The following is an 18,253-nucleotide window of genomic DNA, read 5'->3' as shown; positions in this document are numbered from 1 at the left end:
TTGCCAATATCCGCCACTGCCAAACTTCTAGTCCATGCTCCTGGTCATCTCCCATCTGGACTACTTCAATGCTATTCTTTCTGTATTTCCTATGACCAGACACTGACCCCTGCAATCTGTTATGAATGCAGCTGCCAAGTTTGTTTACTCTTACCGCCACTCCTCTTCAACTGCCCCTCTTAACAAGTCTCCCTGTCCCCCGCAGAATTACATTTTAAGTGAAGCCGAGGTGAGAATAAACTGATGAGATAAACAAATATAATTATCATCCTACTCCTAGAAATGTTTTTTTTCTTAAGTATCCGATGGTTTTCTTTTATATTTAAACAATTACAAACAAGGTTGAATGTTTTACTGTCTTTAGTCTGTAACAACCTATTAACCATTTAAGCCGCCTGGACGTGATCCTTACGTCCAGGCGGCTGCTCTGGTGCGGTGGCGCGCTTGCCCCCGTGCCCTTGTGCCATTCCCCGGTAGCCCTGAGATCAATGAACGGGAAGAATGTGGTTCCCATTCCACTGATCTAAGTCCCCAGCAGAAAAAACGACGGTCTCTTATCAGAGATCGCGGTCTTTCTGGGAAAAAAAAGTTTTCAGCCCTTCTTATGCTTCCAGAAAGCGAGGAGGACATTTAAAAAAAAAATTAAATAAAATAAAAATAAAAGTTGCCATCTTGTGGCCAAATAGTAAAACTACATATATTTTTCAAAGTAATCTACACATGTTATGACATTTTAAAATTAACTGCTTACTGTATTTTTTAGACTATAAGACTCACTTTTTCTCCCCCAAAAGTGGGTAAAAAAAGTCACTGCGTCTTATAGTCCAAATGCAGGGAGTTCCTAATTTGTGTGTTAATATGAACCTGCTAATATGAACCTCCAACCCGACACAATGTCGGGGACTCACTGCACTGTGCCCATGCAGGGGAGGACACAGGGGGACAAATGGAGGACACAAATGGGCATAGAGGAGGACACAAGGAGGACAGAGGCAGACACAGTAGGACACAAGGGGGATAGAGGAGGACACAGGGAGACACGAGGTACAAGGTGGCAAGAGGTACAAAGGGGCATAATCCACAAGATACCCCTTCACCATGGATGCACCAGGTTTAGTATATATTTTTTCCCTTGCCTTTTGTCCTCTAAACCTAGGTGCGTCTTATGGTCAGGAGCGTCTTATAGTCCGAAAAATACGGTATTTCCCACGCCAAAAAATTACCCAAATAAAATTTTTAATGGAAAAAAAAATTACAATAATAAAAAAACATAGTTACCGAAGGGTCTGAACTTTTTTAATATGCATGTGAAGGGGGTATACTACAAACATTTTTTAAATTATTAGCTTGTAACTAGTGATGGACGCAAAACTGAAAAAATACACCTTTATTTCCAAATAAAATATTGGCGCTATACATTGTGTTAGGGCCAAAATTTAAATAGTGTAATAACCGAGACAAACGGGCAAATAAAATACATAGGTTTTAATTATGGTAGCATGTATTATTTTAAAGCTATAATGGACGAAAACTGAGAAATAATGATTTTTTTTCTTTTTTTTCCCTTAATATTCCTGTTAAAATGCATTTATAAAAAAATAATTCTTAGCAAAATGTACCAACCAAAGAAAGCCTAATTAGTGGTGAAAAAAACAAGATATAGCTCAATCAATTGTGATAAGTAGTGATAAAGTTATTAGTGAATGAATAGGAGGTGAAAATTGCTCTGATTCATAAGGTGAAAAATCCCAGCGGGCTGAAATGGTTAAGCATCTCAGTCTTAAAGGATACGTCCAAGATCCCTGAAAAACAAAAATCCACTTACCTGGGGCTTCCTCCAGCCCCTGGCAGCCATCCGGGGCCCTTGCGACAGCTCCGGTGGCTCCCAGTCTCCTCCGATGCAGATGCCGACCTCACCAGGTCGGCTTCTTCCGCGCTCCAGCCTGCACAGTACAGTCCGGATGATGTCAGCACGACCAGTGAGCCGCATGCTGGAGCGCAGAAGAAGCCGCACCGAAAGCCGACATGGCGAGGTCAGTATCTTCATCGGAGGAGACCGGGAGCTATCTGCAGCGAGGGTACAGGACAGCTGCCAGGGGCTGGAGGAAGCCCCAGGTAAGTGGATTTTTGTTTTTCAGAGACCTTGGACGTATACGTTTAAATAACATGAGCTATTGACCTTTTTCTCTTGCTCTCCTGAGCTCAGAAGTTGCATTCTTCCAGTAAAAATTTTGAGTGCAAGTTGCTTGTCGGCGATGTTTTCTATATTCCCAACAATGTACGACAAGACACAAGCTGTCACTTCCATGCCTAGAAATTAACTCTTTCAGGCATCAAAATAAAGCTAGTAAAACAGCCTGGTTATTAATGTTTTGTACTGTACTTGCATATCACCTCGGGTACTCTTTTTAAACTGCTCTACCTCTGCATCTCAGATCTCATCCAGAGATGCTCCTCTAACATTCTACAGATTTCTGCACCTCGCATCACTTGCTCATTTGTGAGGCTTTACTACTTCTCCAGGGCAGCCCCTACTTTATCCACTTGCCGACCGCCCACGGCACATTGGCGGCTGCAAAGTGGCAGCCCCAGGACCACGTAACGCAGATTGGCGTCGGGTCCTGGGACACTGTGTTGCCGGGGATCGCGCACTGGGATGCGCACGCATCCGCCGGCAATAGGCTCCGCCCACCCGCGACGCCAACCCGCCGGCCGTTCGGAAGCGCCGGCGGGTTGTTAACACCATGATCGCCGCCATACAAGCGTATAATACGCTTTGTAATGTATACAAAGTGTATTATACAGGCTGCCTCCTGCCCTGGTGGTCCCAGTGTCCGAAGGACCACCAGGGCAGGCTGCAGCCATTCTAGTCTGCACCCAAACACACTGATCCCCCCCCGCCCCCTGATTGCCCACCCCCTAGACCACTGTTTTCACCCAATCACCCCCCCCTAATCACCCATAAATCACTCCCTGTCACTGTCAACGCTATTTTTTTTTTAGTCCCTAAACTGCCCCCTGGGGACTCCTGATCACCCCCATTCTCCCCAGACCCCCCCCCCCCCTGTGTACTGTATGCATCTATCCCCCCTGATCACCTGTCAATCACCCATCAATCACCCCCTGTCACTGCCACCCATCAATCAGCCCCTAACCTGCCCCTTGAGGGCAATCTGATCTCCCACCCACACCATCAGATCGCCTGCAGACCCGATGTCAGATCACCTCCCAAGTGCACTGTTCTCTCCTCTAAACACCCACTAATTACCCATCAATCACCACCTGTCACTGTTACCCATCAGATTAGACCCTAATCTGCCCCTTGCGGGCACCCAATCACCCGCCCACACACTCAGATTGCCCTCAGACCCCCCCCCCCCCCCCTTTATCAATTCGCCAGTGCATTATTTACATCTGTTCTTCCCTGTAATAACCCACTGATCACCCGTCAATCACCCCCTGTCACTGCCACCCATCAATCACCCCCTGCCACTGCCACCCATCAATCAGCCCCTAACCTGCCCCTTGCGGGCAATCTGATCACTCACCCACACTATCAGATCGCCTGCAGACCCGCCGTCAGATCACCTCCCAAGTGCATTGTTTACATGTGATCTCTCCTCTAAACACCCACTAATTACCCATCAATCACCCCCTGTCACCACCTGTCACTGCTACCCATCAGATTAGACCCCTATCTGCCCCTAGGGCACCCAATCATCCGCCCACACCCTCAGAACGCCCTCAGACCCCAGCCCTGATCACCTCGCCAGTGCATTGCTTGCATCTATTCCCCCCACTAATCACACCTTGAGACACCCATCAATCGCCTCCTGTCACCACCTGTCACCCCCTAGCACACCTACCCATCAGATCAGGCCCTAATTTGCCCCGTGTGGGCTCCTGATCACTTCGGCCAAACCCTCAGATCTCCCTCAGACCCCCTTCCGATCACCTCCCCAGTGCATTGATTGCATCTATTTTCCCCTCTAACCACCCCCTGAGACACCCATCAATCACCTCCTGTCACCCCCCCCCCCCCCCCCTAGCACTCCTATCCATCAGATCAGGCCCAATACAACCTGTCATGTAAGAGGCCACCCTGCTTATGACCGGTTCCACAAAATTCGCCCCCTCATAGACCACCTGTCATCAAAATTTGCAGATGCTTATACCCCTGAACAGTCATTTTGAGACATTTGGTTTCCAGACTACTCACGGTTTTGGGCCCGTAAAATGCCAGGGCAGTATGGTATTGTTTTTTTTTCACAAAGTGTCAATTTCCGCTAACTTGTGACCAAAAAAAAACCTCTATGAACTCACCATACTCCTAACAGAATACCTTGGGGTGTCTTCTTTCTAAAATGGCGTCACTTGTGGGGTTCCTATACTGCCCTGGCATTTTAGGGGCCCTAAACCGTGAGGAGTAGTCTAGAATCCAAATGCCTCAAAATGACCTGTGAATAGGACGTTAGGCCCCTTAGCGCACCTAGGTTGCAAAAAAGTGTCACTCGTGGTATCGCTGTACTCAGAAGAAGTAGTATAATGTGTTTTGGGGTGTATTTTTACACATACCCATGCTGGGTGGGAGAAATCTCTCTGTAAATGGACAATTGTGTGTAAAAAAAAAAAAAATCAAACAATTTTCATTTACAGAGATATTTCTCCCACCCAGCATGAGTATGTGTAAAAATACACCACAAAACACATTCTACTACTTCTCCTGAGTACAGCCGTACCACATGTGTGGCACTTTTTTGCACCCTAAGTGTGCTAAGGGGCCCAAAGTCCAATGAGTACCTTTAGGATTTCACAGGTCATTTTGCGACATTTGGTTTCAAGACTACTCCTCACGGTTTAGGGCCCCTAAAATGCAAGGGCAGTATAGGAACCCCACAAGTGACCCCATTTTAGAAAGACACCCCAAGGTATTCCGTTAGTATGGTGAGTTCATAGAAGATTTTATTTTTTGTCACAAGTTAGCGGAAAATGACACTTTGTGAAAAAAAAAACAATTAAAATCAATTTCCGCTTACTTGTGACAAAAAATAAAATCTTCTATGAACTCACCATACTCCTAACGGAATACCTTGGGGTGTCTTCTTTCTAAAATGGGGTCATTTGTGGGGTTCCTATACTGCCCTGGCATTTTAGGGGCCCTAAACCGTGAGGAGTAGTCTTGAAACCAAATGTCGCAAAATGACCTGTGAAATCCTAAAGGTACTCATTGGACTTTTGGACCCTTAGCGCAGTTAGGGTGCAAAAAAGTGCCACACGTGGTATCGCCGTACTCAGGAGAAGTAGTATAATGTGTTTTGGGGTGTATTTTTACACATACCCATTCTGAGTGGGAGAAATATCTCTGTAAATGGACAATTGTGTGTATAAATAAATAAATAAATAAATAAAAAAATTGTCATTCACAGAGATATTTCTCCCACCCAGCATGGGTATGTGTAAAAATACACCCCAAAACACATTATACTACTTCTCCGGAGTACAGCAATACCACATGTGTGGCACTTTTTTGCAGCCTAACTGCGCTAAGGGGCCCAAAGTCCAATGAGCACCTTTAGGCTTTACACGGGTGCTTACAATTTAGCACCCCCAAAATGCCAGGACAGTAAACACACCCCACAAATGACCCCATTTTGGAAAGTAGACACTTCAAGGTATTCAGAGAGGAGCATAGTGAGTCCGTGGCAGATTTCATTTTTTTTTGTTGCAAGTTAGAAGAAATGAAAACTTTTTTTTTTTTTTTCTCACAAAGTGTCATTTTCCGCTAACTTGTGACAAAAAATAAAATCTTCTATGAACTCACCATGCCTCCCAGTGAATACTTTAGGATGACTTCTTTAGAAAATGGGGTCATTTGGGGGGTATTGATAACATCCTGGAATTTAAGCACCTCATGAAACATGACAGGTGGTCAGAAAAGTCAGAGATGCTTGAAAATGGGAAAATTCACTTTTAGCACCATAGTTTGAAATGCTATAACTTTTACCCAAACCAATAAATATAGACTGAATGGGGTTTTTTTTTATCAAAAACATCTTTGTCCACATTTTTCGTGCTGCATGTATACAGAAATTTTACTTTATTTGAAAAATGTCAGCACAGAAAGTAAAAAAAAAATCATTTTTTTGACAAAATTCATGTCTTTTTTGATGAATATAATAAAAAGTAAAAACCGCAGCAGCGATCAAATAACACCAAAAGAAAGCTGTATTAGTGACAAGAAAAGGAGGTAAAATTCATTTAGGTGGTAGGTTGTATGACCGAGCAATAAACCGTTAAAGCTGCAGTGGTTTGAATGGAAAAAAAGGCTCTGGTCCTTAAAGAGACTCCGTAACAAAAATTGCATCCCGTTTTTTATCATCCTACAAGTTCCAAAAGCTATTCTAATGTGTTCTGGCTTACTGCAACACTTTCTGCTATCACAGTCTCTGTAATAAATCAATGTATCTTTCCCCTGTCAGACTTGTCGGCCAGTGTCTGGAAGGCTGCCAAGTTCTTCAGTGTTGTGGTTCTGCTATGAACTCCCCCTTTCAGGCACCTCTCTGCACACTGCCTGTGTGATATTTAGATTAGTGCAGCTTCTCTCTGCTCTCGTATCTTTTACAAGCTGGATAAAGTGTCCTCAGAGCTGGCTGGGCTTTCACATACTGAGGAAATTCAGACAAGGGCAAAGCTGTTTGCAGGAAGAAAAGAGCAGCCTGAAACTTCAGTGCATGAGAGCAGAAGGGGGAAAGAAACACACAAATGATCTCTTGAAATTTAAAAGGAAGGCTGTATACAGCATGCTTGTGTATGGATGTATTTTTCTATGTGTGGACATACTGTACATCAACCTACTTCCTGTTTTGGTGGCCATTTTGTTTGTTTATAAACAAACTTTTAAAAACTGTTTTTAACCACTTTTAATGCGGCGGGGAGCGGCAAAATTGTGACAGAGGGTAATAGGAGATGTCCCCTAACGCACTGGTATGTTTACTTTTGTGCGATTTTAACAATACAGATTCTCTTTAAGGGGTTTTATGACTGCAGTTCTTAAAGGGGAACTGAAGTAAGAGGTATACGGAGGCTGCCATATCCATTTCCTTTTAATCAATACCAGTTGCCTGGCAGCCCTGCTGGTCTATTTCTCTGCAGTAGTATCTGAATAACATCAGAAACAAGCATGCAGCTAGTCTTGTCAGAACTGACTTTAAAGTCTGAAACACCTGATCTGCTGCATGCTTGTTCAGGGGCTATGGCTAATAGTATTAGAGGCAGAGGATCAGCAGAGCTGCCAGGCAACTGGTATTGCTTAAAAGGAAATAAATATGGCAGCCTCAGTATACCACTTACTTCAGTTCCCCTTTAAGTGGTTATGGAACACCCCCCCTCCCATAAGGCTCAAACCCAACTTCAACTCATTCAAGCAAGTCTTAAAGGATACATGAGGCAGCCTAAAAAAAGTTTTATTTTACTCACCTTGGGCTTCTTCCACCCCCTAGAAGTCTCTCTGTCCAGCGGTGAAGATCTGCTTTGCTCCAGGCTGCCGGTGTCCGCTTGGCCCGGGTCATGGTCTTCTGCACACGGCTGGGAGCGTTCTGTGCTTGTGCAGTTCAATCTCTGCCCCACCCCCTATATTGTATGCCTATTTGGCAGAGCTTTCCTCCATGTGTGCTTTTCTCCCCACACTATATGGACTCATCTGCTAAATTTATCCTTATATTGTTAAATCACCATTTTGTATTTTTGCATTGAAAGCTATAATGTCACTGTGTAAAGTTGTTTAATGTTGAAATGTCTACCCCATCTATTGTGTAATATTTTAGCGCTTTATAAATAAAGTTTAATATTAATAATAATCTTCAGTTTTTGTATTGTCAAGAAGCCTGTTGGCAACATTTATAACACTTTGTTCATTGTTCATTACTTTTAAATCTAATAAGCAAAATAGATGAAAATGCCTTGTATGTTTGGGGGTGTCCTCCCAGTTGCTGACAGTCTTGCCTGTTTCTTAGACATCATACTAACCCAGTGGGAACTGAGTGGAGGTGGAAAATGGACCAGCCTGAGATGATCATAGAACAAGCTATCGAGAACCATCAAAACCTAATTAAACAGTTTAAAGGTATGATGTTGGACCTTATTAACATGGTTTTGTCTCATTACCTTTCTCAACAAATGTGAATCAGTATGATCATCTGATGGAGGGATGTTCTATTCCCAAAAGCTATCTACCCCTCCCCCCTTCCCCCAATTGCATAACTGTTTGTAGAGATGTGGCGACCGGTTTCCGAACTGTTCGCCGGCGAACATCTCCAGATCCCTGGGGCTTTTACTACTTTCGGGTCGCACTGACCCGGAGTAGTACGCCTGCGCTGCCCGGCGGAGCGCGTCTTAGATCGCGCTCCTGTTGCCGGGCACTTCCTGCGCGTGTGCGTGACGTCATGAACGACGTCACGCTCATGTGCAGAGAGTACCCGGCAACAGGAGCGCGATCGAGGACTCGCTCCGCCAGGCAGCGCAGGCGTACTACTCCGGGTCAGTGCGACCCGAAAGTAGTAAAAGCCCCAGACATGTTCGCCAGGTGAACAGTTCGCTGCATCTCTACTGTTAGGGTAAATAAAGATGATCATACATAGTGCTTAAGTTTTTTTTTTTTTGATGGCCATACAAAATTCCTTCATGGTAACTAAATACTTTTTATTGGGGGCAGGCTTACTATTTTTACTATTGTACTTGTGCAAACTGACTGCCTTTTTTTGACGTCTCCATTATGCCAAAATAAACCTGATTCTTTCTATCCAGCAGACATGTCTTCCTACCTGGAGCATATAGGAATCCTCATGCGTTAACCTCTAATCCGTTAAGGATGATGTTTCTATTCAGACTGTATGATTTGATTGCAGTTGTTTAGAATAATTAGCTCCCCCTAGTCTTTCTTAGGGAGGCATCTGCCATTGCTTGGTAACTCTAAAGTTTCCCACTAGTGTATGATTTACAAAATCCATGTAGTAGAAGGGTAGATAGGGTTAATACTTTAGGTTAGTTGGCATGCACAGTTTCAATCATAACAATAACTAGGTTGTGTTTCTTTTACTGGCTGAACGAGTTAAACATTTAGGTATGTAAGTGGCATTTCCACTCCAGCCAGGACCTATGGTACGTACACACTTGCGACTATGGTAGTTTGAAACAGCAGCTTAACGACCGGTCTGTTGACAATCGGGGAAAGAACCCAAACGATCATTAAGTACAACGACGAACGAACGATATTGGCGTGATCAGAAAATCCAACAGGACGGATAATATTGAACGACAATCATTACAAAACTGTAGCGTGTACAGTTATCTGCTGAGCACGATTGTTACAAGGGCCATTGCGCCTGCGTTGGATTTTGGCCAGCTTCCGTACTTCCTGTGTAGCGCGGCCTGTAAAGATTGTTACATTACAAATTTCAAATTAACTTTGTTTGCAAGTTAACTATCATATATTTGTATCTATTGTAACCCCATGTTTGTGTTTTTTTTTTTTTTTTTTTTTTTAATTTTATATAAATATGTACGCAACATTTCCCTCTGTTCATTCTTTTCTGCTATAACGATCGCTAAAATGTGTATGATGATTGTTGCATCCCATCGTTGCATTCCAATCGTTCCACTATTGTTCGTCGTTCCTTGTAAACGATCGTTATCGCAAGTGTGTACGTGCCACTAGTGGAACTAGATCACCCTCACTGATAAGAAATTACAGGCTTAAAGGGACACTTAAGGCAACCTAAAAAAAAATGAGTTTTAGTCACCTGGGGGCTTCTACCAGCCTCTGCAGCTGTCCGGTGCCCCGCAGTCTCGCTCTGATGCTCCTGTCCCCCGCTGGCAGCCACTTCCGTTTTCGGTGACAGGTGCAGACAGGCCTGGGAACGTGAGTGATTCTTCACATTCCTGGCCGCAATAGCAGTATAGAGGGTGCTATTGCGGCCAGGAACACAAAGAATCACTCACGTTCCCAGGCCTGTCTGCCTGTCGCCAAAAAATGGAAGTGGCTGCCGGCGGGGGACAGGAGCATCAGAGCGAGACTGCGGGGCACCGGACAGCTGCAGAGGGCTGGTAGAAGCCCCAGGTGAGTAAAACTCATTTTTTTTAGGTTGCCTTAAAGAGACTCTGTAACATTAAAAAGATCCCCTGGGGGGTACTCACCTTGGGTGGGGGAAGCCTCCGGATCCTAATGAGGCTTCCCACGCCGTCCTCTGTCCCACGGGGGTCTCGCCGCAGCCCTCCGAACAGCCGGCTACTGTGCCGACTGTCAGTTCAATATTTACCTTTGCTGGCTCCAGCGGGGGCGCTGTGGCGACTTTCGGCACGGAAATAGACGGAAATACCCGATCTCCGTCGGGTCCGCTCTACTGCGCAGGCGCCGGAAACTTGCGCCTGCGCAGTAGAGCAGACCCGACGGCGATCGGGTATTTCCGCCTACTTCGGCGCCGACAGCCGTCAGAGCGCCTGCGCAGGAGCCAGGAAGGTAAATATTACGTCACCGCTGCACGGAGGGCTGCAGCGAGACCCCTGACGGATGGAGGACGGCGTGGGAAGCCTCATTAGGATCCGGAGTCTTCCCCCACCCGAGGTGAGTACCCCCCAGGGGCCGTTTTGTCGTTACAGTTCCTCTTTAAGTGTCCCTTTAAAACTTCTTCCTAGCAGAGAACAGCTTCTTAATGCAGGGGATAGATAAAAGGTCAATAGTTCATATATTTTATCTCATGGACACTGATGTTGGGTTCGCACATAAAAGGTGTATATAGTTTTGTTTCAGTCTTGTCTGTTTTGAATCAGTTTTCTTTGACTGGGTTCACACATAAAGTGTACAGTTCGGTTACTGACTGGTAAAACTGATTAAAAAAAAACTGATGCAAAACTGACTGGACTGCACAGAACTGTACAGATTTATGTGTGAACCCAGCCTTAAAGACTGTGTGAAAGACTGTAGCTAAGACAATAATACATGAAACCTACGTTTTCAGCTTTTATACAGAAAATAAAACTTTGTGATCGTAAAAAAGTTGTTTTTAGGAGTAGGAGGATATATCGTTTATCTCATCAGTTTTTCACCTCACGTTTCTTTTAAGGTACAAATAAATGTCAAAACCTACCAGCCTAAAAGGTTTTATTTTGGATTTCAATTGTACACACACGGACACACGCGCTTTACTTTCTTTTACTAGTAGTGCTGCCACGTGGCATGAATTTTGTACAGTAGACAGTAAAAATAAAAGGATAGATTCTTTCCTCATTCTATCTACAACCAAAAATATAAGCTCTATGTGGAGCTTTACTTTAACTTTATTTAAATCATTGAAAGTTTTTTTTTTTTTTTTTTTTTTTTTTGTCTTGCTGAACCAACTGCATTTAGTCTTTGTGGGTTATGTTCTATCTCATTCTCATACATTTCCTTAATGAAACCTATTGATTGGATGGACTATCTCATTACTGCATTTTAAAGTTATGTAAACATCAATATTTAATATGAAATAGAAAGTAGCTATAGCAATAATTAAAATGTTTAAGCTCTGAAAGTTGTAAATAGCTTGGAAACCTAATTTATTTTAGGTTTTTTTTTTTTTGTTTTATACTTGCCCAAAGTAAAAAAAAAAATTGCATTCTGTATTCCCAGCATAAGTGTACTTCGACTATCTTTCAGCTGTTCATTAGTGATTTGAAAAAAGAAAGTACAGCACCAACTAAATCTTTCTTTACAAATGTGATTTCATTGTGTTTGAACATTTACTTAGTGCTGATGCAACTTTATGGTATTGATTTTTTTTTCGTAACACTTTTTTTTTTATTAAAAGAATAAAGAAAACCTCACAATTAAAGGAGTTACGAGGCCAATCATTGAGAAAAAAAATAAAAAAAAGTTCGCTACCTGCGTCAGCTTGTAAGGCACGGAGGACGCCGTCCGCGCCCTCTGTGCCGTTCCGCCGGGTCCCCGCCGCTCAGTAGCCCCCGAACGGACCCCGACCGCGCTGCCAGGGTCGGGCTCTCCAGACTGTACAAAGATGGCGGCCGGAGCTGGCCGCGGCTGCGCAGTCCGCATAGCCGCGAGTGCGGCTGCGCAGCTCTAAGGCCAACCCCCCGATCCACGTAACAGGCTGTTTCCTGTAGCGTGGATCGGGGGGTTGGCCTCGTAAGTCCTTTAAGCAGGTCGTGCAAAGAGATACAGTACAGTGGTTTTGAGTCGATGAAACATTCATAACAAGGATATGAGAGTAGTAGGGGGTACAATATCTTCAGTCCAAATCAGTGAACTCTAGCGACAAGTCTTAAGTGGAGTACCGCAATCAAAAGAAAAAAAAAATTTAAATCCTTATGGATTGTAGAGGATGGGTGGAATAATTTAGCAAGAGGCCAATGTCTCTACAAGAACATTCAAAAGAAAATGACCAATTCAGAACTGCCTAATGTGACATCCGCAGAACATTATGATAGGGTAACACATTTGAGATAAACATAAGAAAAACAATGAAAAATAGCAAATTAGTAATTTACTAGAGGCAATAATCGGGAGAGTAAGAGGAAGTGGGGAAGGGTTGGGTGCAGCGCTCAAGAATCAAGGTATCAATCGTATAGGGGGTTGTGAAAAGGCCTAAATCACACATTTGTGATTTCGAGGGGCTAGGAGGGTATGTGGGAGGTGTACATTGAAGTAAGAGCAGGGTCCCTCATGGGGGCATGAGGTCTGAGTTAGAGAGTATCCATGGATCCCAGATCTTTCGGAACTTGGGTTCTGTGTCTCTTAAGGAAGCTGTCATCTGTTCCATGCTCTTAGTCCAATTTATCTTAGCTTTAATGTCAGCTATGGTGGTGTGGGGGGGGGGGGGGGCATAGTTTTCCAGGCCGAAGCAATAGAGAGTCTACAGGCCGTTAAAATATGAGTAATTAATCGTGAAGTATATTTATCCACCTTAGTGGGTGGTTTGCCTAGTAACCTAATTACTGGATCGAGTGGGACCACGATTCCTGTAATGGTCTGGATGAGGTTTTGGAGTACCTTCCAGAGAGGGACTACACGTAGACAGAACCAAAAGATATGCTCCAATGAGCCTTTGTGGGAGCAGCCTCTCCAGCAGAGGTCAGAGGAATTGGGATAGATTTTGGATATAAGTTCTGGGGTTAGGTACCATCTGAATAAAATTTTATAAATATTCTCTTTAATCTGTGTGCATATGGAGGTATGCTTAGCGTTTTCCCAGATATCTACCCACTCCTCTGTATTTATGGGGACAGTGAGAGAGTCTTCCCATTTCTTCATATAAGAGTGAGAAGGTGATAAGGATCCCGAGTTAGTCTGGAGAAGGGAGTATACATGGGAAATGAGACCTTTTTGATGACCTCCATGGGAACACAGTCTCTCAAAAGGGGAGCAGGAGGGTAGGGGAGAGGTTTTGTTAGTATAGGAATTCAGGAAGTGGATAGTTTGGTTGAATTCCATTAAGGTTTGGGGTGTGAGTGTTATATTTTCTTCCAGCTTAGGTCTGGTTATAAGCTTACTAGTGGCAAAGTCGGTCCAATCTTTCAAATTGGAGTAGCCCATATGATACCATCTAGCCATAGGTGGGTGAAGTTCCAGGTAGAAAAGCAGGATTCCCTAGAACGGGTAATAGAGGGGGAAGGATATGATTTGAGGTTTATTGCAGGTTTTATAGATTTCCATAGGCGTAGGGTAAAGGTGATGGTAGGGAGAAGGGTCAAGTGGGAAATTCTTGGAGGGGGGTACATCCAGATCAAAGAGGCTAGTGAAAGGAGTTGTAGATCGGTTGCTTCAATCAAGGCCCATTTAGTGAAAACTTTAAGCCCTGACCATTCAGTCAGTTGTTGTAGGTGGGTTGCCTGATAATAATGTTTAAGAGAGGGAAGACTTAGACCTCCTTGTTCCCTTAAGGCCAGGAGAACCGACCTGGATACTCTAGGACGTTTGTGGTTCCAGACAAAGTCTGAGAAAGCTATTTGCAACTTGGATAATTGAGTTGAAGGGACGTGAACTGGAAGGGTCTCAAAGAGATATAAAATCCGTGGAAGGATATTCATTTTGTGTGTATATCCTGCCTATCCAGGAAATTTTGTAGGATGTCCATTTATGTAGATCCTGCAAGATTTTCTGGATGAGTGGTGGGAAGTTATTCCTATAAATGTCAGCATAAGTAGTTGCGAGATGGATCCCCAGATATTTCAAAGTTCGAGTTTTCCAGTTATATGAGTAGTGTGATTTAAGGGAGAGTAACATCTTTGGGGGAATTTTAATTGGGAGGGCTTCCGTCTTGACTTTATTTATTTTAAAGCCAGATATTGATTCGTATGATGAGATAGTGGCATGTAGGGCAGGTAGGGATGTTAAAGGGGAAGAGAGAGTAAGTAATACGTCGTCTGCAAAGAGGGATATCTTCTGTTCAGCCCCTTTCTGATTTATACCTTGTATGTCTTGATTGAGTCGAATTGCACAAGCTAAGGACATCCAGCAAAAATAAAACATTTACATGTGGCTCTAATGCTTCTGACATTACAACTTAAAGTGAAAATATCATAATTTCTGTGACCTACAAGTGGGGATTAATTTACATTTCACTCAAAAAAAAAAAAAAAAAGTTAGCATTTTAATGTGCCTTACCTGGAAAATGCCAAAATAGATTCTATGGTCATTGTTTCAGTTACATATTTTTCATTAGGGTCTTCATTCGGGCCTATTCTCACTGCATACATTGTGCAACAAATGTTTTAAATGTGCTTCACAATGCATTGCTGTAAGGTCTTACATATTTTGACATGTGCATTACTATGCAGTTTAACATAAGCTGATAGTTGTTTTATTATTTTTACATTCTATAATCTTTTTACAGTTAAAAAAGCAGCACAGACCCCCACACCCCTTTTATCCTATGTTCAGGACTGCTCTGCTGCCTAGTATCAGGGCTCTGCTGCTTCAACAACTCACCTTTATCTTGGCAGTGGAGAATGATTGAGGAGGAAGGTGGAAATCCTGTCCCATTGGAAGGCTCTCTTGTCTGATAGGCATCAGGGGCTAAAACCCACGTCTGGTGCCCAGGCGGTGTCGAGGTCATCTTCCCACACACACATGTAGATGCCCAGGGGGGGAGGTTGTTATCACACTGTCGCATGGCTGAGCAGATTTCAGCAACATGTATCGTTGTGCAATACACAGGGACTTGAGGCAATCCCTAGACAGCACTGTTTGACCTACAAACTTGTGTGTCATGTGGTGTATTCCAACAATGCCCTGCTGCATGCAGTTTGTGCGCAATGCAGAGTTGTCTCACTTCAGTGGAGAGTAACACCGGCATGTACTTATATAGAACACACGGTCAGCTGTGATGCCAAACAACTGTTTGCTCAGGCCTTTTCAGAATCCTGAAAATCGTTAAAAGTAGGGGGAAAAATACATGACATAGTGAAACCTACCCTAATAAAAATAAATGATGTTTCCTGAAAAGTAAACCCCAGCAAAATCATCGTCGTGTTTGTTGCTAGGACTCTCCGTTGGTTTATTGATCTGGATAAATTCTGAGTCGTATCAGTGGACCCATTGGTCTTTAAAACATACTTTCCAGTGCTCCCATTTTGTCGCAGCACTATGACCCCTGCTAAAGGGTCTTTAAAGTTTTCGGCTAGGATTCACACCCTATCCGGGTCTGTTGATCTGGCTTATGAGATTCCTTGGCAATGAAAGATTTTCTTTTATCTGTCCCAATCACTGGATTGTGGAGCTCTGGCAGGGGATTTGAAGATTTTTTTTTTTATTTTTTTTTTTTTTATTTTTTTTGTGGGGCTCCATTTTCAATAAAGTGATTAGGTATGGTAGTATTTTTATGTAATTGGTCATTTTTTTCCTTTTCATTAAAATTATTTTCAAGGTGTGTTTTTTTTTTTTTTAAATCTTGTTCATTTTTAGTGAGACTGGGTAAGGAATGGGCTGAAGAGTCTCATTAGTCAGATTGACAGATTTTTTTTTTAACACCTTAAAATTTGTAAAAAAAAATTGCCTTGAATTCAGGCAAGAATATATTAAATAGGGAATGATATTTAATGTTATGTTTGTAACCAAACTTAGACCATTACACCATTACACTGTCCTTGATTGTTTGCCTCTCTTGAACGTGCTGTCCTTTTACTGGCTATACAGCCCATATATTGACAGTTTGTTTTATTTGTTTTCTTATTACGGTTTATCCTGCAAAATGTAACCACTGCTGAAAATCAAAGGAAGATGTTCATAAAATGTACACAGGCTCAAATTCATATTTGTACTTTATACATTTTTCAAAGTAAATATAATATATATTTTTTTGAATGGTTTGATGTAAATAGCTGGGAGAAGACTGCTTTTTAGCAAAGCACAGACATTTGCTAGTTCCTGTCTGCAGAAGTTTTTTATGAATATTTTCTGTTTATGCATTCTGTGCAGCTTGTGATAAGATGTCTTTGCATTCTGTTTAGCTGACGATAAGCTGTATTCTTTTTGCCGTTAATACCTAACCTAAGCAGAACTAAAATATTCTATATGTTTTGTATTTTAAGGATTTAAGGACTTAAGTGCTATATCTGGAAAAACTATGGTTGTTCCAGATATAGCACTTAAGTTTGGTTCACAGAGGTACAGGATGCATCCAGTGATAGTGGTATTCTCCCTTGCTGTCCCATCAGGGCTGGGAATACCCAGAGAGGGGAGAGGCAAGGCTTTCTACTCTCGGCCTCACTTTTTAACCTTGCTTTAGACTCTCTACTTAGACTGATTGAACAGGCCCCTTTTCTTAAAGGTATCAGCAGGAGATCAACAGCGAATGTCATGACCTTGGTCTCTATGGCGCTATTCTATGTATTAGTAACCCTAAACCGACAATCTCTTTTAAATGAAAAGAAGAATTTGGGTCAGTCTCTGGCTACCAGATCAATAGGCAAAAATCTCTGGCACTCTATTTATTACTACTCACATCTCTTGAGCAAAGTCAGAAATAGTCTATCTTGGCATCAGACTCCCTAAATCGCCACACCTTTTACGTACTCTAAAAGTTACTTCAATCATCCAAACCATTTTACGGGATTAGTCTTGGAAGAGATTGTTGTATTTTCTGGGCAGAATATATCTTATAAAAATAGTAGCCTTCCCAATACTGCTCTTTCTTATGCAAGTCCTCTCCATATTCATCACTCAAAAAGAACTGAAAGAGATATACAAAATATTGGTGGAGTTGATATGGGACAAGAAATGTGCCAGAATTAGGACCACACTACAACAACATAAGAGCAATGCAGGGGTTAAGATCTATTATTGAACACTACAATCAAGCAGTATTATTGCACAACTTAGAAGACTGGATCCACAGCACTTCCATTTATACTTTTACTAAGCTACACTGCAACCTTTACCCGGTCGTTGCTTTATTAGCAATGTTACACTTGCATTACGAATGTTTGCCTCCAGAAGTGATAGATAATCCCCTTCTGTTTACTGATTGGCATCTGTGGCACACTATCAGACGATAGTGTTAAAGTTGTGCTGAATTGTAAAAAAAATTGCCTGGTTACTAGGGGTATATAAACCTGTGGTCCTCGAGGTTAAGCCAATATGACAGTACTTTATTTTCTACTTTTTGGTTCTTTGTTTAGTGGCCGTGGAGTGCTGAAAGTTATTTTTAGTTTCAAAACCTTTATTTGGATTTTGCAGAAATTGACTAAAATGCCATAAAACCCACACAGGGTGATAATAGACCTTACATGAAAAAACAGATTCATTATACAATTTTAGCTAACAAATTAACAGGTTGCACAGGAAACAGTCACAATAATAAATACAGTCAATTAATAGTGAACACAATAATGAACACAATGAAAGGTCTCAATATGTGAAGGCAATGGGAGAGAGCCCAGCATTTGCCAACCAAGTAATCCACGGGGACCAAGTATTATGGAAGCCCTGCAAGTTATCTATAATCGTAGCAGTGATGTGTGCGGCCAACATGATCTCAGACACTAAAGTAAATACCTCATTAACTGGGAGGGTCGGGGAAAGCCAGTTTCTGGCTAGCATTCGCTTGGGAGTGGAGACAAAGGGCTTGATTCACAAAAGGGTGCTAAATTAGTTAGCACGCCTAAAAGCCCCTTAGCACGCCTACAGACCTTTAGGATGCGCAAAATTTTGCACGCTAAGTTTAGCAGTGCATGCAAAAGTCATGAGATGTTTTAGGAGCACCCG

General features: G+C 42.7%; 1 protein-coding gene across 2 annotated transcripts in view; it reads left to right on the top strand.

The window, feature by feature from the left end:
- Positions 1-18,253, top strand: part of LOC137546284 (S-adenosyl-L-methionine-dependent tRNA 4-demethylwyosine synthase TYW1-like) — a 246,437-nt gene that overhangs the window by 99,563 nt on the left and 128,621 nt on the right. For both annotated transcript variants that reach the window (XM_068268563.1, XM_068268562.1), the window contains exon 11: positions 8,013-8,122. In XM_068268563.1, the coding sequence (XP_068124664.1) occupies positions 8,013-8,122 (110 nt within the window). The remainder of the gene's footprint in view (positions 1-8,012; positions 8,123-18,253) is intronic.

This window comes from Hyperolius riggenbachi, chromosome 2 (genome assembly GCF_040937935.1).
Source record: "Hyperolius riggenbachi isolate aHypRig1 chromosome 2, aHypRig1.pri, whole genome shotgun sequence".
Taxonomy (NCBI): Eukaryota; Metazoa; Chordata; class Amphibia; order Anura; family Hyperoliidae; genus Hyperolius; species Hyperolius riggenbachi.
This window is presented reverse-complemented; position numbering and strand designations above follow the sequence as displayed.